Source organism: Babylonia areolata, chromosome 4 (genome assembly GCF_041734735.1).
Source record: "Babylonia areolata isolate BAREFJ2019XMU chromosome 4, ASM4173473v1, whole genome shotgun sequence".
NCBI classification, from domain to species: domain Eukaryota; kingdom Metazoa; phylum Mollusca; class Gastropoda; order Neogastropoda; family Buccinidae; genus Babylonia; species Babylonia areolata.
Window position 1 is genome coordinate 22084321 of NC_134879.1, and position 26386 is coordinate 22110706.

General features: G+C 40.9%; 1 protein-coding gene across 1 annotated transcript; it reads left to right on the forward strand.

Annotated features, from left to right (window-relative positions):
• On the forward strand, nucleotides 1–24646 carry LOC143281416 (cilia- and flagella-associated protein 61-like). Its single transcript, XM_076586625.1, has 11 exons — nucleotides 1–50; nucleotides 6102–6200; nucleotides 6992–7115; nucleotides 8337–8535; nucleotides 11264–11370; nucleotides 12461–12808; nucleotides 17437–17554; nucleotides 19987–20009; nucleotides 20709–20847; nucleotides 23706–23875; nucleotides 24635–24646. The coding sequence occupies exons 1-11, from the start codon at nucleotides 1–3 to the stop codon at nucleotides 24644–24646; spliced, it is 1389 nt and encodes a 462-aa protein (XP_076442740.1).
• The last annotated feature ends 1740 nt before the right edge of the window (nucleotides 24647–26386 follow it).

Consider the following 26386-nt stretch of genomic DNA (forward strand, 5'->3'; position numbering starts at 1 on the left):
ATGAAGCACTTCATCAAGGTGAGCTGCCTCTGGAAACCATGCACTGCTAGGTGAGTTTCTAAAAAAGGCATCACTGTGTTCAGACAAATCCATATAAGCTACACCACATATTATGCAGATGTCTGACCAGCAGCATAGCTCATTTTCGTCAGACCTTGACTGCATGTGTATGTGTGTGTGTGTACCTATCAGAGTGGATTTTTTTCTGAAGAGTTTTGCCGGAGGACAACACTTATGTTGCCATGGGTTATTTGTCTGTGTGCCAAGTTTGTGCATTCTACTCATAGGACCTCAGTTTATCGTATCATTCAGATGACCAGATGCTCAGTTTGATTTTCCATTTAAACTTCTGGAGAAAGGGTGAGACAGGGATTCAAACCCACACCCTCACATACACTGTATTGGCAGATAGGCATCTTAACTATTCTGCCACCTCTTCATGGACTGCAAGCTTGTTCTAATGAATTGGTACAACTCCAAGCAACGAGGATTTATTCAGAACACTTTTTTTATGCTAAATGATTCTTTAATGCATAGAATTATGATTTTCAGGAACATTGCAGCCACTTTAAGATTAGATCTGATTGGTGCAGCCTTGTTTGAGATTAGATCTGATTGGTGCAACCCCAACTGTTGGGGGGAAAAGATAGAGAACCATACACAGAATGCTTCATGATATTTTATTGTTAAAAAAAGAAAATTAATGACAAGGTCATTAAAACAAAAAGCAGTAAAATGGCATTGGAAGCCACACAGTTTTTGCTGCCAAGATATTTAACATAACTCACTGCAGTTCAAATGAAGAAAATGTCATTGAGTAATAGATTGACTGTTCTTTATTGTCTTCATCATCCTTTGAAAACATTGACTCACATCATATATTTATCGTCCTTATTGCAACATTAGTCTGGTATGAGTTCTTTAAAATCATATTCCTCCTTATTTCAGACAGAACATTTATGTACATTTTCATTTTTCTGCATAAATTAATCTGTGAGCAACTGTTTTCTTGCTCATAGTTCTTTTGTCAGAGCAAAGTTAAGTGTTAATAGACTTGGTGTAGTGATAAGCCAGCATAGTACGTTGACAAGACTTGCTTTCAGTTTGTTGAACAGTGTATTTATGTTTCAGGAAATTCTACGCCTCAGCAACAAAACCTGTTTGTATTACCCAGTCTACCCAGCATACAGTTCCATGGAGGTAAATACAGCTTTCTTTCCATTTTCTGATGCTCTGCTAAGGAAGCAAGAGAATCTGAGTGCACTGGTTCAAATCCCACACTCACCAGTATTTTCTACCACTCCACTAGACCTTTTGTGGTGGTTTGGATGGTAGTAATTCAGATGAAACGATAAACTGTGGTCCCTTGTGCAGCAGGCATTTAGAGCATGTAAAAGAATGCATGGCAACAAAAGGTTTGTGCCTGGTTAAATTCTTTGAAAAAATCCACTTTGACAGGAAAACAAATAAACTTGTAGGCAGAAAAAAATAACAAAAAATGGGTGGCACGCTCACTGTAGCAATGCGTTCTCTATGGGAGAGCAACCGATAAATCTAACAGAAGAGTAATACAATACAATTTTATTTTCAGCATAAAAAAGGTCATGTTGTTCGCTTCCACGTGAGTTGATTGTTCTACCTTCAACAGATCAGATCAGTGTGCTTGTTCAGGAGAATGAAAACCTGTATCCATCAGTGATGCTGGTCATGGTCAGGTCAAAGCAATTACAGACTGGATCAGTGCTGAAAGATCTGCACACAGACAGACACACAGACACAGTGGAACACATGCACACATGTGCATATTAATGCACAAACACACAAGCGCGTGCACACACACACACGCACACACGATGTACGCAAACAAATGCTCATTTCCTTTTTTTTTTTTCATGTGCATCTGTGCACATACACATTTGCTCCCATGTTTCCTTGTTTGCGACCTTTACCAGACATACTGTTACTGTTTAAACATCTCCCCTCCCCCAACAGTGTTGCAACTTGGGCACTGTGTTGGACCACAAGGACATCATAAACAGTTCTTTCCGTTCACACTTGCATTCATAGTGAAACAAACTTTTGGCTGTCCTGTTGAAATACTGAAGTGATAGCTTTGAAAAGTTTACTGAAGACTGACCCATAGAAATAACAAAAAAGTTGTCCCAGAATTATTGGGTCATTGTTTATGAGTTGCATTGTGAGACCCCCAAATCAGCAGAGAATCGGGTACAGTTGATCGAAGGAAGGTTACATTTTATTGCTTTGAATTTAGCTTAGACAATGGCTCAGCATATTGTACTGTATGCTTAACTAGTTTTATCTCCACAGACAGGTGTGAAAAAGAAGCATGGTATTCATGAAGCGGCTGCAGATGGGTGAATCAAGAGTTAAGTACCACTGACCTGTGTTGACTTGGAATGGCTTTACTTTTCTTTTTGAGGGAAGGTGGCAGAATGCTTGAGATGCTTATCTGCCAGTACAGTATCCAAGAGGGTCTGGGTTTGAATCCCAAGTTTGACTGGAAAATCAAACTCAGCATCTTGTCATTCAGATGAGATAATACACTGAGGTCCTGTGTGCAGTACACACTTTGCACACTGAAAAAGAACCCATGGCAGCATAAGTGTCCTCTGGCAAAATTCTGTAGAAGAATGCCATTAATGAGATCACTGTACTCTCTCCACAGGACCATTCATTACTTCACTCTTCTAAACGCACTTTTATAGGTTGTTTGTACTTTTTCCGCCATTGATTGCTTGATATGCTTGCTTTACATGTGTTTGTGAGCATGAAAATGCCAGAGATGATGTTTTTTGTTTGTTTTTTTGTTTTGCATAATTATGTACAATGAACGGAAAAAGCAGTCGCCCTGCCCGTGGGTTCCCCCGTGAGGATGCTGAGGGTCTTTCAGTATAAATAGCATCCCTGCCTTCTGGAAATTCTGTGCTAGAAATTTCCTCTTTTCTCTCACTCTCTTTGTTTCTGCCTATTTCTTCTGTCTCCTTTTTCTGCCTTCCCCCATTCCCCCTTTTTTCTTTTTTTCTTTTTTGGAGCAGACCTTGACAGTTTCTTTTTCCTCTTTTCCGCAGTCTATGATGTACTATCTTTGCTATTTTGCTCTGGTGATTGGGTAAGGAGATGTAAACACTGGGATGGCACTAGCTACCCATTCTGCAGCAACAGATATAGTGTAGCATATAATTTTATTGATTAGTTCAAATGCAGTGACACCTTGAGAAATTGAAATTAAATTCTGTATTGGTCACTCAGCACAGTGCCCCTGCAGGACTGACAGCCAGACAACAGAACATCTGCTGCAGTCCTGCCCCCTCCATGAGGTGCTCAGGAAGAGGAACTGGCTCAGCCCAGCCCCAGTGACCTGGAAGTTCTACGGCTGTGTGGAGGATTTGAAGCGCACAACTGCCTTCATTGCAGAGAATAGGGTGTCCATCTGACAAACGAGAAGAATAAAGTCAGAAGAAGATAATCTGAAACTTTTACTTTTGTTGGATTTTTCAGACTGTGGATCACTATTCCCTTGTGTGTGCACTGCGATAATATGAAACTGTACTTTTGTTGGATTTTTCAGACAGTGAGTCACTATTCCCTTGTGTGTGCACTGGGAAGCATGATGCCAGTCCATGCTCGTCGGCAAATCATGTATGACAGAAAAAAGTTGGGAATCAACGCCCCTTCTGACAGTGTGCTAGCTAAGAGACTGCCCTGTGCTCTTAGCCACATCAACTGCAAACTGACACTGGATAAGAAGGTGTGTGTATGTCTGTGTGTGTGTATGTTGGTGATGATTATTCATGATCAAGATCATTGTTAACATTCTAGAGTGAATTTGTTATGTTCTGCCACTCTGCAGTTGTGTCCAAGCTCTTGTACATGACAGTGTGTGTGTGTGTGTGTGTGTGTTTTCATGATAAACAATATTCATATCAGTTTTGAATCTGTTCTGTTGTGTTGTAACATAAGGCAGAAATTAGAACACCATAACCGAAATATATTGAAAAGCAAGTAATTATAAAAATTATTTCTCTCTTTTTATGAAGAAAAGCTGGAGCAGCATCTCAGTGATGATGATAGAAATAGAAATGTAAAATGAAATGGAAGAAGAGAGGAAAACAGGAATGTGTTTTCTTGCATACTAGAAGTCTGACAACAGCAAGGTTTCACTTTCAGTTTCTCAAGGAGGCGTCACTGCGTTCGGACAAATCCATATAATGGTAAACCACATCTACTAGGCATGCAGATGCCTGACCAGGAGTATAACCCACCACACTTAGTCAAGCATTGAGTGCATGCATATATATTTGTGTACCTATCAGAGTGGATTTGTTCTGCAGAATTTTGCCAGAACACAACACATCTGTTGCCATGGGTTCTTTTCAGTGCACCAAGACCGTGCTGCCACAGGAACTTGGTTTATTGTCTCCTCCAAAGCACTAGACACTCAGTTTGATTTTCCATTCAAACTGGGGAGAAAGGGTGAGAACGGGATTCGAACCCAGACCCTCATGGACTTCCTGTATTGGCAGATGAGCATCTTAACCATTCTGCCACCTTCCTCCGGATGAAAAGTATGCTTTTCTTGTGCTTTTATTTCCATTTATCGATGAGTCCAGGTTCTTGTCTCTTTCTTCACATACACAAGATAAGACTGTGCATTACTGTTTGTATCGTTCTTTCACTTAGAATCTTTTTTATATAAATCAATAAATATATATATAACTTTATCATTGGTATTTCAGGAAACAGTCAACGCTCGTATTGTGGTGGTAGGGGCATCTGATTTGTCTCTGTCTTTTCTGGAGACCTTTACTTTCTGGTGAGATTTCAATTCTTTGCTGAGCTAGAACACACACACACACACACACACACACACACACACACAGTTTCAGTTTCAGTAGCTCAAGGAGGCGTCACTGCGTTCGGACAAATCCATATACGCTACACCACATCTGCCAAGCAGATGCCTGACCAGCAGCAACACACACACACACACACACACAAACACGCATGTGCACACACATGCACATGTGCGCATGTACACACATGTACGCACACACACATGCATACACATGTGTGTGCACACACACATGCATACACACGTGTGCACACACACACACATATGTGCACTCACACACACTTGCATTACACATGCACATGTGCATACACACACACACACACACACACACACACACTGCAGTCTGATGGTGGTCTCTGGTTTATTTCAGTCAAGTCAGATCTCAGAGCACTTCATGTCTCTTCTTCGTAACACGGACACCATGGACACACACACTCACACACACACACACACACACACACACACACACACACTCGTACTCATTCACTCACACCCACACACACTCTGCATAGTGTAAACATAGCAGGAAGGGAGTGGCCGGTGTTCACAGCTGGCCAGGCAGGACCTCTTTTTTTCCTGGAAGTGTGGAGAAGCACTGCAGTGAGTGAACCCTCTTCTTCTTTGAGCTCTTTTGGAACTTGTGGGTTCTTCAAAATCTGTTGTTGGCTTTGCCTGTATCCACTGTCTTTGTGCTGGTGTTTCCTCTTGTCTTGTGGTTTTTCATGCTTACCAGGACAAAACCTTTCATGTAGAAAAGAATAGAGTAGGTCTTGATTACCAAGTGTACCGGGGTCACAAGGAATATTGGGGGGATAGTGACAATAATGATAATAGTAATGAAGTGCTCTTCCATAGCACTGTTCCCTCACAGAGACTCATGGTGCTTCACAAATTGCATGTAACAAGACAGAAGCAACAAATCAAGAAGATTCAAATAACAATCAATCACAGCGCTTCACAAATTACATGTTACAAAAGAGAAGCAACAATCATCAGAAGAAAAAAAGCCCAAACAAACAAACAGAAAAATCAACCACAAAGAAACAGTTACTATCCTCACATCACAAACAAAACAACACACACACACACACACACACACACACACACACCACCCAACACCACTGGAAAGAGTAGTACAGCCCTCATACAACAGCAAATAGACTAAACTGTCACTCAAACGCAAGACAAAAAAAGATATGTTTCAGTAACCATGCTGTCCACATTGCAGTCCCTACATGATCTTCAACAACTTGATGCTGGTTTCACCTCACGGCTTGCCAGGAGAAATGCCTCCCAATGCTCTGCGTGACAGTATGCTGCCCTTCAGGTGATGATGATGATACGTAGCAATGAGAGTCATGATAAAGAACATGATGATACCAGTACTGATAACAGCAACAGTTGCTCACACAGTAATGGAGATAAGGATAAGGTTGTAGAATTGTAAAAGAGAGGAGGCATTTAAAATGATTAATGGTTACAATGAAATTGTATTGTGTTATGTACTTAATCCACAGCTGATTTTCGGCGTGAAATGTGGGCTGATCTCCCTTGAAGAGAACGTGTCCACATAATAGTAATACATGATGATAACAGGAATCTTATAAATACAAATTTAGAAAATACATGTCAGATAAATACAAAAGTATAGATACAAACAAGGACAAAAGGGACCAGGAAACTGACCAGTGGGCAAGAGAATTCAGCATCCAAACAACAAATGACCGTATAGTTGCTGTGAACAAAGATACCATCAGCCTGTTTTCTCAGTGTCAAGGCAGCCAGCTCTCCAATGCTTTGTCTCTTGGTCGCTTGTCTACCCAGTCGTCATTGGCATGTGACAGTTTTAACCACTTTGGGGGCTACAGCATGTGTGTTAACCATCCCACTGCTGATATCCCTCAAAAGAAAATCACAAGATTTCCATTGAATGAAATATGTTGCTCACTGATGTGTGTACAAATTTTTTTGGGAAGTGCAGTGTTCCCCAGTGCATGCAAGAGAGAGAGAGAGAGAATGTATGTGTGTTTGTGTGCATGTGTGTTCATTGGGCTTGTGTCTGCATGTAAAGTGTTCATTTTTAACAGAAGTATGTATGTGATGTGTGTTGCTGTCCAGCCATAGCTATGGTCATGAGGAGTGTGCCCAGTTATCGCTGAGGACCTGGGTGACTGTTATTCATGGGCACATGACAGCCATTGATCGCCGCAAGAAAGTCATCATCATCAATGAATCTTTCCACGTAATAATGATAATGATAATAACAATAATGTGAATTTTCTTGGCGCTTTACAAAAATTGGTAAATAGATCTGTGCATGCACACACACGCAAACACATGCACACACGCACACACCCACACACCAGATACGCATTAAACATAAAAGAAAAAAATCTTACCGCTCATACAAATTATAGGGGTGTGTTCCAGATTAAACAGTATTTCTGGGTCATGAACAAATTATTTGGTTTAGTCTCAGGATCTGCATGATATTCCTGGCTCATTGCCAGATTAGCATTTTGGGAAAAATGCGGTTTTAACCAGTTGATTGCCTATAAGACATCCACTGACACCTGCATGTATTTTGATATTTCCTTCATTGGAGTTTGGTATAATGAACGTGAACAGAATGGTCAGTTTAATGTGTGTGGATTATAAACATACAATTTAAGTTAGCATTCATCAGATGGTGATGATGACAGTGACAAAACTGACAGTGACATTCAACACTTTCTTCAATCCATCTACCAATCACTTTCTGAGTGAGTGACCATGACTTACAGTGAAGGTGTGGTACATTCATGTAATTTGAGAAGAGGGGGAGGAGAGATAAAGGGCTGGTGTAAGACAGTAGGTCTAAGGCCAAACAGAGGGTGAGGTTAGGGGGTGTGTCCTGACCTGTCAGTTAATTGTCTTCTCAGTCATCATCTGCCAGGAATGCTAACAGACGATCATCTGTGATTTTCTTTAAACCCAGGGTTGACAAATGATAGACAGTGTTTTTGCTTTTTCATGCTTTTTGTTACCGATCAGTTGACTGATTTCTATATAGAGGAGACAAACCAGTTGCACAGCAGATATGTTGTTGTTCCCAGCTGTGTTTTGTTTGTTTTCATTCTGGGTGTCATTCTGGGGAGGTGGAAATAGACTTCAAAATTCCCTGGCAAGGGGAGAGCACTTTTTTTTGTGTGCAAAATTCTCTGGCACTGAACGGGTTTTAAGACAGCTTGACATTCTATTTCCTGTTTACAGTTTATAGAAAAGAAAAGCGAAATTTTATCACATTAATTCAGTTGTCAAAAAATATATAAAAAAAGTCTCCACAAAATATAGATAATCAGTTTCTGTGTGGAGTGTTGCACAAATGTATGGAGCTTTTGTTACAATTTGGTGAATGTGGAATTTTGTATTGAAGGCTGTGAAAGTTTGTTTTTTGCTGAAGTGGTGCACACTCATATTGCAGGTTCCTTACGACCACCTGATACTGGCCACAGGCCAGCAGTTCCAGGTGCCTATTCCCAGTTTAGGGAACATTGACAACAGCCATGACGTCCCTGAGGAGCCGACATTCTCAAAGCGCCCGCAAAACCTGTTCCTCATCAATGACGCTCATGATGCTGACGCAGCCATCCAGCATGCCAAGGGCATGACTGAGGAACACAGTAAGAGTGCTGAACTCGTGGCATCTTGTGATCGAGGAACACAGTAAGAGTGCTGAACTCGTGGCACCTTGCATTTCTCTGTCCTTGCATGACTGAATTCAGAACTCAGAAATGATTTATTGTTCGAGGGCTTCTGGCCCATTGCAGTGTCGAAAGTCTGTCATGCATAGTTTGTCATACAAATACGTTAGTGAATGCGCACTAATTCAAACACACGCACTGACACACACACGCTCACACATGTGCGTGCTGTCACTGCATTCACTAGAACCATGCATGTTAATGCACAATACATCGAAACCAAAAAGTAAACGCCTACCATAGTGAGCAAATTAGATACTGTAGTCCTGAACATTAAATGTTTTAAATTTAAGACATTAAAAATTTAGTCACTGTGTATGATCATGATAAATAGAGCAACCTCCTGGCAAGACAGAAGAAGACAGTAAGACTGATGAATCGTGCGTGGCAGCTTGTATTTTTCTGCCCTCCTATGATACTGCTGTACACAGATTGCCACTTGAATGTGTATTATTGTTTTTTCATCTCTCAGTAATGATTCTATAAGGATTGTCTTTATTGTGTGGTTGTGTTGGGGCTCATGTACGTTTGTATGTGTTCGACTGTGCTTTCATATCTGTGAGGCTGCGTGTTCGGTGCGTGTCTGTTATGCATGTGTGGGTGTGTGTGTGAGTGTGTGTCTTCATGTTTTACATGTTTTTTTGTTGTTTTTTTTACATTATAGTTATTATTTATTATTTATTTATTTATTTGTGTAAGCTTATCTATCATTTATTCACCTTTTTTTTTCTTTTTTCTTTTTTTTTTCCAAGGCCTGACTAAGCGCGTTGGGTTGCGCTGCTGGTCGGGCATCTGCTTGGCGGGTGTGGTGTGGCGTGTGTGGGTTTGTCCGGGCGCAGTGGCGCCTCCTTGAGCTACTGAAACTGAATTCTCCCGGCATAACCACTCAGCTTCACGACTTCAGTTTCCGTCGGGGAGGCAACACTGTGGTCGGGCGGGTCCATGTGCTCTGCGCTGCATCTGCTAGGCGGATGCCTGACGGAAGCATGGCCAGGCGCGCTTGTCAGGCCTTGAGTGCATGCTTATATATTTGTGTACCTATCCTCTGAGAATGATCTGAGAATTGTGTGGGTGTATGTATGAATGTGTGTCTTCATGTTTTACATTTGTTTGCTTGTTTGTCATCATTGTTGTCTTATTTGTTTATCTATTTATTTATTATTATTATTATTATTTTATTATTATCATTACTACTACCTTTTTATGTCATAGTTGTTATTTATTTATTTATGTAAGATTATCTATTATTTATTCACTTTTTTTTTCTCAAGGCCTGACTAAGCGCGTTGGGTTACGCTGCTGGTCAGGCATCTGCTTGGCAGATGTGGTGTAGCGTATATGGATTTGTCCGAACGCAGTGACGCCTCCTTGAGCTACTGAAACTGAAACTGTTGAGAAATCAAAAGAAAAGAATGTGAAAGTAAAGAATTATTTTCAGATATGCCAAATCCATCTCATCTAGAGAAAAAAAATCACTTGAAGGTGAATTAACTTGAATAAGCAGGAAATGGGGGGGAAAATTGCAAAATGGAAAAAGCCCTGGCACTGATGGGTTTACTTTGGAATTCCTGTGTGTGTGTGGGGGGGGGGGGGGGGGTTGTTGTTTGTTTGTTTGTTTTATATGTTTATAGTTAGAGCTCTTAAATCAGTTTTTCAGAGGAGAATTACCAAATAATGAGAATGAGGTAATAATAATTTGCATACCCAAAGGAGAAATACAAAAAGAATTGAAAAAGAGCGAGAGGCTTGTTGATTTGTATAGATTTCAAAAAAGCTTTCTAATCTCTAAACAGGCAGTTTATGTTAAGAGTTTTAAGATCAGTTGGCTTTGGTAATGATATGTATCAGTAGGTCACAGCTTTTTATAAAATCATGAAACCTAGTGTAGCAGTCAATGGACAGACCTAATCTTTGTTTAGAACCCTGAAATGATGCGGACAAGGTGACTCCTTATCTCCTGTTTTTTTTTATACTTTGAAGTTTTAGCAAACATGATAAGAAAAAGCAGATAATATTAAAGGAATACATACATTAAACATACGGAGCACAAGTCTATTATGGACCTTTGTACACAAATGAACATGCATTGATAATGTCAGGTTCATATTGCACCTACCCTGAGCTAAGCATTGTATGAGCAAAGTTCTATTGTTGCCTGGATTCAATGTAAACTGTGTGATTCTTCAACAAGTGACATGAAAAGCAGTTCAGTTCGTATCCATTCATGCTCCACCACCAATAAACAATTACATTCAGTTTCGGTTTTTCAAGGAGGCTTCACTATGTTCATACAAATCCATATGATGTTTGCTGCACCACATCTCCTGAGCAGATACCTGACCAGCAGCACAAACCAATACACTGGTCAGGCCTTGAGTGCATGCATATGTATTTGTGTACCAATCAGAGTTGACTTATATAGAATTTTGCAAGAGGACAACACTTATGCTGCCATGGGTTATTTTTCAGTGCACAAAGTGCTTGCTGCACTTGGAACCTTAGTTCATCATGTCATCAGAATGACTAGGTGCTCTGTTTGATTTTCCAGTCAATTTTTGGAGAAAGATAAGCATCTTAACTATTCTGCCACCTTTCTCCTGATGTCAACTAATGACAAAGTGATGACATTGCTGTGTGTTTCTGGCAGAGGTTGTCGTGTATGGACACAACATCCATGCTTGCTGCTGCATCCAGACATTGCTGACACTGGGGGTCCCTGGTTCTTGCATCTCTTGGGTCCAGTCTTCATCTGAGGTAAGCACCATTTATCACATTTGTGTGAAAAATGATGTATGAAAGTCAGTAGTGTCTGAATTTGACCATCAGAACAGCAGATGAGGCAACTGCTCTCCCGACTATATGGGCTAGAATTTGATTATAGTGGAGAGTCTCTTTCCCAAGTTATAAATCCACTCTCTCGGCCAAGAGGGCCTTAGGATCGTCAGCACTGGGATGGTTCCCAAAGGCCAGCTAGCATCCAAGGCTGCAGCACTAAGAAACTAATAACCCATCCCAGTATACTCCACAATGTGAGGGGACCCAGCAGAGGTCTTATCCTTTAGACACATCTTGAAGTATTAAAAATTTAATTTCAAATAGAATTTTGTGCCTCAGATTTTACAATGCCAGTGTTTCATTGCAAGTTGCACTGTTTAGAATGGACACAAAATACAATGTTATATTGAATTTTGTCCATGAGAATCACAAATATTCTAATGTGAAAATGGAAAAAAAGCCTTCTCTCTGGCAGAGATTCTTGCACTTTCAAATCAAGAAGAAAGAATGCACTCCATATTTGTATGAATCCAGTAATGATCTATCTGTGTGAACTTCCAGATTATTGGAATAGTGACATTCAGTATGACTCCTTGCTTTAACAGTTAGTAAGCTTTGATCTTTGTACTGAATTATGTCAGTAGAAACATAGTAAGCTTTTATCTTTGTCCTTAATTATGTCAGTAAAAACAGTGTCAAAAGTTGCTTGCATGTTCCCATGAGGATTTTCTTCACACAAAAGCAGAACAGAGAACTTTAAGGAGGAAGGTGCCATTACAGTGTCTTTGTAGGTCTGGGTTTGATTCCCAGTCATGCACCTTCTCCCAAGTTTGACTGTAAAATCAAACTGAGCATCTAGTCATTGGATGAGATGATAAACCAAGGTCCTGGGTGCAGCACACACTTGGCGCACTGAAAAAGAACCCATGGCAATATAACTACCACTTTGGGTTATGCTGTTGGTTAGGCATCTGCCAAGTAGATGTGGTGTAGCATGTATGGATTTGTCTGGATGCAGTGAGGCCCCCTTGAGAAACAAAGTGAAAGAGGACATTTCCCTGTTGCACAGGAGTGTTGCTTTGAGGACAAGGAGGTAGCTGAAACAGTCCACAGTGTCTTGCTGGAGGCTTATGTTAAAGTCTTCGATGGATCGTATAGTCTGGCCTGCTGGAATGATGAACAGGGGATTCCAGACATCATCACCAGTGTCACATTCACTTCAGACAGCACAAATTCTCTGCGACTGGATTGTCAGGTGTGTAGCATGTGTCAACCTGTCAGATACCTGCCCTTATATACTCGTGCTCAAACACTGTTCAGTGTGCATGCAGACTGGCATGCACAGGTGCACATCTTGCATGCATGGAAGCATGGATCCGTATGCACTTCCATGCATGCATATAGTTGCACCCACACTGTTATGCATGCACACAGGCATACACATGCACTTTATGTGTATGCTTTAATATACAGATTCATGTGCACATGCACACACATGAACATGTACTTTGCTTTCCACCATGCACTCATACACATGTAAATGTACAGACGTGCGCTGATTCGAATACAGACAGCCAGATATATGCTCATACTTATGCTCATATATATGGTTGTCTTTTCTCACAAAAATACTCAAATCCTCAACACCAACTGTATTTGATAACAGTTGCAGATTCAACACAGATTTGTGACTGGATACAGACTTCCTGTTCAACACATTGGTTACACAAATGCAATCCCTGCCTTCTCACTTCCCATAACACACACACGCGTGCATGCACACACGTGCACACACACACACACACACACACACACACACATATATCCAACAAGATAACCCCGTCTCTCATCTGTCTTATCTCGTTGTACGGTGGCATAAGGCCAGTGTACATTAAACTAAGAATTATAGGTTCACTCTCTCTTTCTGATTTACAAATGTTAACTGCACCCAAAATCAGCGCAAAAAAGGTATGACATGCCTATATTTTCTCAGATGAAAAGTCATTTGCATGTGCTTTGACATGATTTGTGCACAGTTTTGAAGGATTGGTTATTGTTACTGTTTTCTGTTTTTACAACTTGACATGATTTTTTGCATGGTTCCTTTTGCACATTTTAGAGTGGTCTGTATTTTTTTTTAGTTTGGCCCATTCCTCAGGAAGACAGATATGATAAGGGGCTTTTTTTATGTGTGCTTTACATTGAACCATAGAATAGAAATCTAGACAGTTCCTGAAGGATAAAGATTGTTTATTTACAAATACCGGTACATTAAGTACAAAGTTGTTTGTTGTTGTTGTTTTTAAAAGTTTATCATGTAGTGTGATAGAACTGTGTATATGATTATGATGAACAGTAGAGTTTGCACAACATAAATAAACATTTTGCAGGTGTGCAATCTGTGTTGTTTTGCTGATTGTGTATGTTTGTGTGCAGGAGTGTGTGTGTGTTTGTGTGCAGGAGTGTGTGTTTGTGTGCAGGAGTGTGTGTGTGTTTGTATGCAGGAGTGTGTGTTTATGTGCAGGAGTGTGTATGTGTGTTTGTGTGCAGGAGTGTGTTTGTGTAGGAGTGTGTGTGTGTGTGTGTGCAGGAGTGTGTGTGTAAGTGAGTGTGATGCATGTTTGAAATGATGCAGAATGAGTTTGGTTAGTGCAGAACATCATTTCCTTTTGAAAATAAAAACTTGCTCATGTACAGATGAAGTGACTCATCTCAACTATTTGTGTAGCATTTTTACAAACACAGTCATTTACACAACAGGCTGCCTACCAGGGTAGAGCTGACTGACAGCTGCCTTTGGGTGCTCATCATTCATTTCTTGTGTCATTCAGTCAGGTTTCATCACACACACATACAAACACACATTCAAACAGTCGGGTAACATTTTACATGCATGACCATTTTGCTTATTTTCCCCGGCATATATGCAGCCATACTCTGTTTTCAGGAAGGGGGTGTATATATATATATATCGTGTATAATCTAGTTTCCTTTACCCCACTGAACACTTTCATGAATTACGGGATCTTTATCATACATATTTGATCTTCTACATGAAGAGGATTCAGACATTAGCCGGTCTGCACATATGTTGATCTGGGAGGTGTGATAAATTTCCACCCTTAACCCACCAGGTGCAAAGGGGGTCGAACTCGGGAAACTCAGGCAAGAATCCAGCGCTTTAAACATTTAACCACAGGAATCATCTAGGGCAAAGCCCCCACTGGAGTTACCTCCATCCTGCCTCAGAATGACTAGACTCCATGGAGTTAACTCAATGGTGGGGTAATTCTTTGGCATCACACCAGGATTAACGTGAAGATGTTGCTTTTTTTTTCATGAAGAGAGAGTGGAGGCTGTTTCTTTTTTATATCTTTTTCTTTTCAGTTTATGTTCAAGTTTGAAAATTCTTCAGTGTTGTTTCAACACATTTTACAGCTCTCATGTCAATAAGGCTGTATATGGACTGATGGACATGCCCATGTGTTCCCTTTTAAAGTTTAAACGGATGCACATATGTGTATTATTCAAATATTTTTATTGTACATAAAACTGGAATTCTGCATTTCATCTGACAACTCTGGCTGTTCCCTGATAACTAAGTACATTTTCCTTAGTTTAATTTCTTTTCACTGTTAAGTGATATTAGAGACTAAGTATGCGTGTGTCTGTGTGTGTCCGCACACACGCATATAGATATTCTTACAAGGACAGGATACACTCATGCATGTGCACACACTTGTTAGCGATGCATGATGTATGTGCAAAGAAAAAAATGAACACAAGACTGTATGGTTGGCACATAAACTAAAGACTAGCCTGTGAATGACCAGAAAAAGATATATGTTCAAATTTGCATTGTTTCAGTAAAACACTACCCCTTCAGTTGCCTAACCACAGTTTGATATTTTTCCTGACAGGCTTTTTTCGCTTTCTCAAAGAAAGAAGTAGATATGACAGTATTCAAAGGTAAGAGAAAAGCATGGGCCGTTTCCAGTTATTGTATGTTGAGTTTGATATTAGACACAATCTACTTGTCTTGTTCTCTTTTTTTCCTCCCTTTCTTTTGTCGGGGATTGGCAGGGGTCACTCCCTTTGTCAGTGAACTATGCACCTGGTTCATGTGTTGGGTTTATGTGTTTTGTGAGATTTAGAGTGCTTGTTTATTTCACTTGTGGCGAATGTGTGTTTTCTACAGCATGCTAAAGGTGAATTTTATATATATATATTTTTTTTATTCAATGAAGGCTACACATTGTTCGCTGTCTTGATCAAAATCATTGTCGTTGATCAATTTCAGCATGATATAGTCTGCAGGCTCTCATACCCTGGTAACACTTTTCTTCGTTGTTGTTGATGAAGTTTTACTTTTCCTGCATTCTTTCTGTTCTTTCGGTATTTCACTATTCATCATAACTTACTTTGTCTGTCTGTCTGTCTCTCTTTGTCCGTAGGGCATAATTAAAGAAAAGCATGTCTTCGCTTATTCCACTTCCCTCATTAAAGATAATCAAATTAAATTCTAAAATGTGTGTAAACTTTCACTTGTTCCCCGCCACCTCTATCCCCTGTGTTTCTTACTAGCTAATTTTCCATTTCTGTTTTCAGCCACTAATTTAGTAATTATAAATGATTTGAGAGTTGTATCGCATAAAACCTATAAATTTATGTTTGTATGTCATCGAGCAGTAATCAGCAGGGAAGAAATGTATCAGGAAATTAGTCACTGTATCACTTGTGTATAACACTGCGTGCGTACGTGTGTTTGTGAGACAGGTATGTGTGTACAGACGAAGAAGACACCCTATTGCCTGCACAGATATTCACACACACACACACACACACACACGTGCATACACACACACACACGCAAACGCACGCACACACACACACACGCAGAGCGACAAAGAATAACTGATTAATTTTCTTAAATGAACAAAGTGGAATGAGCAAAACATGGTTTTTTTTCACATTCATCTCTTAGGGCAAAGAAAAATAACAATGAGAGAAAAAAAAAATCGACGTATTGAGAAAAGACGCAAAACATTTATTGAAATATTGACAAGACGCACTCGAGCACTTGTACACAAAACGCTACTTTTACACGTTGACCTACATAAGGATCGACTGGAAACTAGCCACCTCTAAAACAGTTCTGATGAAAATCGGTTCACAAGGTTCTGGGAAAACATTATTTACGGACAAGCAAAAAAACTAAGAAACAAACACAAGTACTGAAATCGAATGATACACTTACATCTCCCCAAGCCCGGTGTAATAGGCCGAACTCTATCCCTGGTTAGTTTTTACCCCGGATAAGAAGTAGCCCAGGCTACTTTCTACCCCGGGTCATAGACAGTGTCTATGCCCGGGTTAAAACCAGCCTAGGCCATTTCATATGCCTCCTGGCCGGAATATACGCCCTGTGTACACTTCGTTCACCCAACTAGTCTGTATCACATTCACATTTGCATTAATGATGATAATCATCATCATCATCATTGGAATTTATATAACTCCTTCCAACGCTCAGGCCGCTTTACAATTTATGTAGAAAAGTGATGTGATGATGCTCGTCCTTCGGATTCGAAGATGACCATGGCTTCAAGAGTCAGATGGAAGATCGGTGGCTGTGGGCCTACTGAGGCCAATCCAGGCCCTGAAGTCTCACCCACATGTGGGACACAAGTGAGTGGGGGCTGTTGTGGCAGTGGATGCTGCTCGGGCCTTGCGCACAGCACACTTTCGTTGCGCCTCTGAGATGCGCATGGCTTCAGCTGCACGGGCTCCTGTGCTGAACGTGCTGCGCCATGCTGGACGGTCCAGAGCAAGTGCCTCCCACGTGTTTATGTCGAGACAGTCTCTGTAGCGTTTTTTTCTGCCCTCCAACTGAGCACTTGCCCTGACACAGGTCTACGTATAGCGGCTGCTTAGACAGCCGGCTGTCTGGCATTCTGACCACATATCCAGCCCACTTGGCTTGGGCTTTCTGCAGGAGTGTATAGACGCTGCAGAGGCCAGCTCATTCCAGGATTTTCGTGTTAGGGACTTTCACTGCCACCTGATGTGGAGGAGTCTGCAGAGACAGCTCAGATGGAAGCGGATGAGCTGTTTGGCTTGTCTGCTGCAGACAGTCCCGGTCTCGCTGGCGTGAAGGAGGGTGGTAAGGACCACTGCACTATAGACCTTCAATTTGGTGCTAGAGCTGAGTCGTCTACGCTCCCAGACGTTCTCACGGAGTCTCCCACTTTGGCAATCTGTTTTTGACCTTAGCGCCTATGTTCACACACATACACAAACACCCACCCACCACCACCACCCCCACACAGGTACACACGTACGTCCTTCAGAGTGTGTATGTGTGTGTGTGTTGTCCCACTTTGGCAATCTGTTTTTGACCTTAGCGCCTATGTTCACACACATACACAAACACCCACCCACCACCACCACCCCCACACAGGTACACACGTACGTCCTTCAGAGTGTGTATGTGTGTGTGTGTTGTCCCACTTTGGCAATCTGTTTTTGACCTTAGCGCCTATGTTCACACACATACACAAACACCCACCCACCACCACCACCCCCACACAGGTACACACGTACGTCCTTCAGAGTGTGTATGTGTGTGTGTGTTGTCTCTTTTTGCGCTTAGATTTTTTAGTGGAGATACCTTTCTTCAAATATCCTCTTGTTCTTTCTTGTTTCTCTTCATACTTCATAGTTTCTTCTTTCTTCCATCTTCATTATAAATTATTGTTTAAAGTTTTATTCATCCTTCCACTCCAGTTGCTTATGAAGGACTGCTATTAAATGATACTTCTACGCCTAAAAGAAGACATTCAAATACTCAGCTCTATGACTTACTAAGAAAACGCAAATATGTTTCAAACAACAATTAGCATTTGAATAAACCACTTGTGCAAATCTGCTTCATATGGACAAAAAGCAAAATTGAATTACAAAAAAACAAAACAAAAAACAATAATTAAAACCGACTTCGTAGACAAATGTTATTTTTATGCACACGCTTATTTCGGGAGTCGTTATACTTTGTGCATTCCATTATGAAATAGAACTCATCCCCAATCACAGCCATATTACAAATTTTGCTTAACCGCAACTCTCGTGGTGTGCCACTTCGTCTCTCTCTTTCTATTTCCAACTCAAGATTACTAAGCATAATAATTTTATTCATCAAAAGCAATCAGTGTACATCAGAGCGACTGAACGTCTGTTGGAACGAACTTCATGTTCAGACATAATATAAATTAAAACAGGTGTTCCATACCGAAAATTTTAATTACAAATAAGACGACAGTTTTATCCAAGCAACAAGTACATTGATTACTTTCCAGTTTTGAATAAAAGCCCATTGGTAATAAATATTGTGTAAAATAAATTCCCCGCAGTTCACATACCCTTCATTCTAAGGTTGTCAATCTTGGCACCCTTCAAATATTAATGTATTTCAGAGAAAAAGAGGGGGGCGGTTAAAAAATGGCCTAGAGGATATAAACTGGCCTGGGTCAAACTATGCCCCTGGTATAATGTAGCCCAGGTTAGTTTATACAGGGGCACATTCTGATCTTGGTCAGTTTATACAGGGGTATATTCTGGTCTGGGCCAGTTTATACGGGGGTAAACTCCGGACAGGGTAAGATCTGGCCTGTTACACCGGGACCGTGAAACAAATAAATGGCCTTCATTGCAACGGAAAGCTGATAAGCGTCAGAAGCGTTTCCGATGGCGCTATGAACTGTTCATGGATTTGTTTATTTTTCATGTATGTGTATCATTCCTCCAACAAAACGAGTGACCGAGGCCTTTAATTGGAACTATGTCATGACGCTTCTATTTTGGTTCAAATGCAGAGGCAATATCTGCTATATTACGTTGCTGTATACTGGTCTCCACCTGCATGCACGTTAGCGTGTCTGTGTATGTAAGAGAGAGTGAGAGAGATCACAGAATGATACTGATTTTTTTCTTCTTTTGTGTGTGTGTGTGTGTGTGTTGGGGATATGCTCATTTTTAGTGTTGTCCATACAATACTGACCTTGTAATAAAGGGAAAAAAAACACAACATCAGGCTGTAAATACAATACTCTCACTACGCGTCTTATCAAATTCACTTACTTATTCTCAAGACATGATCAGAGCGTTCGGTTTATGCGAAAGTTAGGCAAGAATACTGTTTTTTTGTTGTTTTTGGGTGTGTGTTTTTTTACAGCAGCAGATGTGATGTAGTTTGTATGGATCAGTCCGCAAGCTTTGACTCCTTCCTGAAACTCATTCATTCATTTTATAATTATTATCTCGTAAAAATGTTCACACATCCTTTATCTGAAAGTTGAAAGGCTATCCAATTTCGAAGAAATATCACGACTCAAAAGTGGAACCGACTTGAAAATATCGATGGTTTCACACTATCTTCCTCAGCACTAGTACAGGAAAGGGGGGGTGGAGGGAGCGGGGGTGGGGAGGGTCAGGCTGTGAGTGAACTGAGTTCACAGCTGCATCAGTGCATAGACACTAATACCCCTACATGTTATACCCACTAGGTGTTAGTGTCTATGATCAATGTCACCCATGCAGCCACAGACCCAGGCCCGACCCTGGTATTGCCATAGTCATGGATTGGAGAGAGGCAGGCGATGGTTGGTATCATGGTTAAGGGCTTTATTCTGGCTTTCTCGTCTTGATTTGGACGGCTTCTTTTGCCTTCCTTTTCGGGGAATTGGTTTCCGTGCAAGGCACTGAAGTCCTGTCCAGGTCAATGTTGTGGTTTTGTGACACGTGCTCATGGAATGCAGAATCATTTCTGATTTGAGTTCGTTAAACTGTTTGCCCAGTAGTCTCTCTGTTTCTCTAATATATTTATTTCTTCCTCACAGTGAGTGCGCTGAATGGCAGATAACGCCATGTTACTTTGCCTTCTCGGTGACGTCCTTTACATGGATCAGTTTAGGTTGTTAAGAGTTGGCAGGTCTGTGTCTGAAGGATCGGGCCAACTTATCTCATGTGCCATGTATGTGCGGAATGGCTGTATAGATTTCATTTTGTCTTGGTGTCCTTTTCTACTGGAAGAAAACGGGGACCTCAAACATCCAATCTGGATATCCGTTGGACCAAAAAGCTCTCATCACATATGCCTTTTCACTTGTCCTGACCGCCTCTTTTGCTACAAGAATGTCTGCTCGAATGAAGAGGGTCGATCTGCACAACTGATGTTATGGTGTTCCAGGGGATGCTGTGAATGGAAACTCAAGTACTGGCCCGTGTAGGCTGGCTTCCTGAAAACTGTGTAGTCTTAACAGTCTGCCAGACTGACGGTGCGAAAGAGTGGCGGCAGTTTCCTCATCCTATTGAGTCACCAAGGTGAAGTTGATGTTCGGGTTCTCGAAGATTCCAACCTTTGCTCTTTCCTGGAGATCTACGTGTCCAAAAGGAAGGAGTGTCAGCAACACTATTGAGTGCCGTGTGCTCAGATCTCTCCAAGTACTGGATAGCAAAAGTAGACATCTGGAGAGTTCCGTGCTTACATGACTCATAGAGACGCTTCATGTGATCCGTACTCGTGAAAGTTGATTGGCTCTCCGAATTTGCGAGCAACGAAGGCGATCGAGAGAGGCAGAACGTGCAAACAGCAGGCTTCGTGTTTTCGATTTTTTGCATCATATTTTAGTTTTCTTACTGTGCATACAATGGCATTCCATTGTACAGTGTGTTGTTGTAGCAATGGAGGCTATCAACTGAAGAAATGGAGGACAGCAAACTGTGAAATCCACGACGCTTCGCACGGAGCTGCCGAGTGCTCGTGCGATGCACCTTTCATATAGTCATGTTTGTAAAACGGTTGAAAAAAATAAAACACTGAGTCGACAGATATTACGCACATGTGGAAAATGTAATTACTTTTTGTTGCCCGTTTAGGGGTGAATTCAGAAGTTATGTAACCACAATTTATTAAGTTTCACCCAGTGCTGCCTTGAGGAGGTGGTGGGAGGGAGGGGGGGGGTGGGGGGTGTAACCATGTGTTCTACCAGAAGACTGCGTTGCAGCCGCTGTTTCAAAAATCAGATCAATAGATAATGTTGAAACTGTGAACGAAACATTAGTTATTTCGATACTTTAACACAAACAGCTTAAGCAATTTTTTTTTAACAAGTATCCTGTTGATTGATTAGACAATGAAAGTGGGTGATCAAACGCAAATCAGAAATCATTCGTCATGTTCATCACTGACCACAGAACGCTCAAAAACTATCTGGCGATAAGTCCGTCAAATGAACACTCCACTGTCTTTTTCCTCACGTGTAAGAACGATTTCAACGCCTCTGGGGTCCACAAACGCTGGAACTGAGGAGACAAAGTGTCGAGTTCGCACATGTTTGCTACTTTAACTATGTCGATCGCCTTTGGCATTGCTCGCTTTCGGGATGAAAGTTCGATGCGCATGCGCAAGACCTAAGATGGCCGCGGAACTCTCCAAGGATCTGTTGGTGACTTGTAAGAATGTCGCAGTCAACAATACCACGTTCTCGGAAGATGTTGATGCAGCTGTGTGAGATAGTTCACTCACAGCCAAACCAAACCAAACTTTCCTGTACCATTCATGTCGAGGAAGATACATGAAACCATCTAAATATACAAGTAAGTTCAACTTTCGATTCTGAGTTGGGTTTTTTTTTTTTTTTTCTACATGTATCCAGAATCAGAGAACCAACACCAATGAAAGCTATACATTCTCAATGTCGTTTAAAAAGAAGCAGCGAATCAGATAAGAGGAGAAAGGCGACGACGACGGTACGAATATTTATTTATACATTTTTGTTTGTTTACTTATTTATCTATGTATTTATTCATCTTTGTTTGGTCATAGCCCATGCATCCGCACATGGCGATATCAGGACTGAACAACTGTAAATTTCGATAACGCAGAACCTGTTTAAAAAAAAAAAAAAGGGGGGGGGCGGGGGGGGACAATATTCGGCAATATTTATGCACGTTAATCCGGTATATGCCTCTGACGTTGACCGTTCTATCAATTTTCGACAGAAATAAAAACACAACAACGCCTAATCTGAACATAAATAGAACTATACATCTACAAAATTATAAGTAATATCAGGCGTACACATTTTTTTAAAGACTAGCCTGCACATAGCATGTTCCAGGCGCAAAACAATACAACATAGTGACTAAGAAAGAGCGCCTAATTGGCAAGTCCAGAAAAAAACACACCCAAATGATCAAAGATTTCCAGAAAAAGGCGAAGGGACCAGCAAAACAAAGCGACAGAATCTCCAGAAGGTGAAGATCGACTGGCATATATACCTGTATGATTATGGTGATAATGACGCTGACAGTGATTTTGATATCGACGACAACAGAACAACGTAATCATCACAGAATAACTATTACAACCACATGAAAATTATGCAATAAATTGCACACAGATTAGAACTTGGTAATGAATCGAATGTCAAAAAATAAAAGGAAAAAAAGACAGGGATACAGATTAATGTATGCAAAGACATCGACAGAAGCAGAGAGAGAAAGAGAAGTAAACAGATTTTGATACTTTTCGGAGACAGGTAGACAGAAGAGTGACAATATCAGATATATATATGGAGAGAGAGAGAGAGACAGCTTACATGTCTTTCCCCTTACATAAGCTGCTGCATGGACTGGGACACAATGAACCCGAATGGTATTGGTGACGGTGTGGGAATAATGCTACTGATATGGAACAAAAAAAAATGATAGGAGAAAACGTGGGCACGCATACGCGCGCGAGTGCAGAGAGAGAGAGAGAGGCGTGGGCCTACAGAAAAGAGGGTGGAATTAAAATGCATCTGTTTCCCAAAAGATCAGCTTAAATTTCAAGCAGAAAAAATGGTTGGCAGAAAAGAAATATAGCCAATGCAGTATGAACACCTTTCACACAACGTTCTTACAGACAGAGAGGAAAAACACTGAACACTAAATTGTTTATTGTATATCGGCCATAGGCTTTGGAACAAACAAGGAGAGCGTGGAGTTGGGTTAGGTGGTCGGGGAATGGGATGGACATAGCAGCAATAATTAAATCATAAACATATCAAATACCATCAATAAGATGCTTCCTTCTGATCATTGTATGAAAAAGAAATTTCGACGATTTTTTCTGACTTCAGTAGTGTTCCAAAATCAATTCTTATACAATACATTCATTCAGAAATGTTGAGAGAGAGAGAGAGAGAGGTGTGCATGTTTCTCTCCCACCTGCTCGAGTCAAAACCGACGAACATAGACAGTACACTGCTTTCCAGCTACCAACAACGCTTACCTGGTGTATGATGGCAAGTTAGTCATTGACGCTGCCTTTCATACCAACGATGTGTCCATTCGTGCGGCAGGACCGCTGACCAAGTTCCACAGGCATTACCACGTGGACCGCCTCACGCACGCTTACTTCAACTCCAGAGAAGTGGGAATGGAGGTTGGTTGTGTGTGTGTGTGTGTGTGTGTGTTGTTTTGGTTCTTGGTTTTGTTTGGTTTAGTCATGGTTTTGTATGGTTGGTTTGGAGTGATACTGTCTATGAATGGTGTCTCTTGAGCGCGTGTGTACATATCAGTCCGCATGTGTTCAAATACATAATCTGGAGGAGCGCATGTCAATCGAGTGTGCGCGCGAGTCTTCTTTCTAGATCCATTAATTACTGACACCAAAGACGAGCTTTGTTTCTTGGTGTCACGATATCCTGAAAACATTTGTTTCCTTTCACCGATAGTTGCCGTGGGTAATCAAAATACAGAACATGACACCTTTATGAGAGAAAAGGCTAAAAAAAAAATTTATTTTATTTTTATTTTTATTTTTTTTAATTAAATCCCCACCTCAGACGGTTATATGTGTCTGCCTTTCCTGTCACCTCCATGCAACTCACCTCCCGTAAAACTGTTCCCAGGTTCAAAACAAACATTGGAAGCATAACTGCAACTGCTAATAAAACCCAAAGGACAATCACGAAAACAAATAAATAATTATACAGTTTGAAGAATAAGAAGCCAACATTTTCTTTCACTACACAGTGACAATGCTGGAGAGAGAAAAAACAGATAGTTTCTCTGTATTGATAGAGTGCTATGATGTCAACAGGAATAAAGCAAGATAACTGATAATTACCCAAACATACACATTCATCTTCATACATGTATGGACATATACTCCTGCATACTGTCTTGCTCTTCCATGCAGACATCACAGTGATTACCATTTGTTATTCCCATTCCTTTTAAATCGTTCTAAGTTCCGAGGATTCTATGCACAGTTTGCCAGCGCAGCTGAAGCAGTTTTCATTTCTCGTCTTGTAGCCTATATTTTGTATCTTGTTAACACTGTTGTTTGTTTTTCATGAAATGTCTGTCCCCAGTTTTTTGTTTTTCATGAAATGTCTGTCCCCAGTTTTTCACTCCACTTTACGCAAGAGTATTTTTAATAACAACTTAAATGATTTTTGTACTGAAAAATTCAAAGCCTGTGACTTAGTTTAGCTTTCTGTTCTACCCAAGAACTCGAATGAAATGCTGAATGAACCTGTCTTCTTTAAGGAAAAAAGTCAAGTAGGCACTTCAGTAATCAAGCATAATTAACTGATAAAAAAGAACAAAGAACTAATTGGGATAAAAAGAGTAGGTGGAGATAGAACACACTCACTGATTTCAAGAAGGTAGCATGTCTCCTCGCCCCATCATTGTCTGCGACAGCAAGTTCAAGGACAAAGAACACTCCCTAGCTAGCCGGAAGACTCCGAGGGACAATTCCAACGTACTTGGTAACGAAGACTCCACAAGGGGCAGGACCTGTCAGCTGCTGCCCTGCCTGAAGAAAGCAAAGGCCGAAGGACCAAGCAGAAACGTGATTTCCTCCGCTTCGATAGCCTTGTCAGTTGGGGAAAGGCTTCCGTCTTTGACACAGCCACTCGGAAGAGACTGGTGCCAGAGCAAGGACAGGGCTGAGGGTCAGGCTGACCCCGCCACGAGGCAACCTGTAGGAACGATTCTACCTTCCTCCCCCCGCCCCGCAATGACAATGATGTAGATGACTGCTAAACAAACGACGGTGACTGAAACGGACCACATTAAGTCGTTAGGAAATAACACAGAAGACGCGAGAGGAGGAGACACAATTACTGAAGACGTGAGCACACCAGTTGAAGAAACAATGGTGAACGAGACTGCGCAAAGCATGAATTATACGACAGATTATCGATACAGAAAACGACACGACAGAAGACACATTCACCGACATAGACAACTACAATACTATAGTGACTCTGTAAAACAAATTAACATCGAATATTCAAGGACTCGCTGGAAAAGTGCAATCATTTGAAATATTTGCCTTTCTGAATACTGGACTTGTAAAGAAAACAAAATGGAACAAACCTTCCTGAATAAGAGTTTTCCTTTCATACTGAACGCTCAGACTGATAGCTGGGGCTGCAGTGCATGTCCCAAGTCCATTGCTTTAAAGTTATCAAAAGCAGCTGAGGAAATGGCTTTGGTTTTGGATCACGTGTATGTTTACACACAACGTAAATCTATGTAATAACTGGATGTTTCGGTTCTCTCTCTGTGTGTGTGTGTGTGTGTGTGCGCGCGCGCGCGCCCGTCCGTCCGTCCGTCCGTCTGTGGTAAACTTTCTTTAACGCATTCATTTTCTCTCGAAATACTTAGTCTGTTGATACCAAACCTTGTTTTAAGATGAGAAAAAAAAATCATTTCTTTTCACACGCTCCAATTATAGGCCAATTGACATAGCACTTCAGTGAAGGGCACCAAAATGATAAAGAAACCGAAATTTTTTTTCAAAGTCAAGCTATCGTTATATTTTTATTTGTTATTCACAAAACGTAGCATTACCATCTTGTATACTGAAACATGGATTAATAGCAGTCATTTCATCATTTGTAGTTAAAAAAAGGAAATAATTCTGGTTTGTATGGAA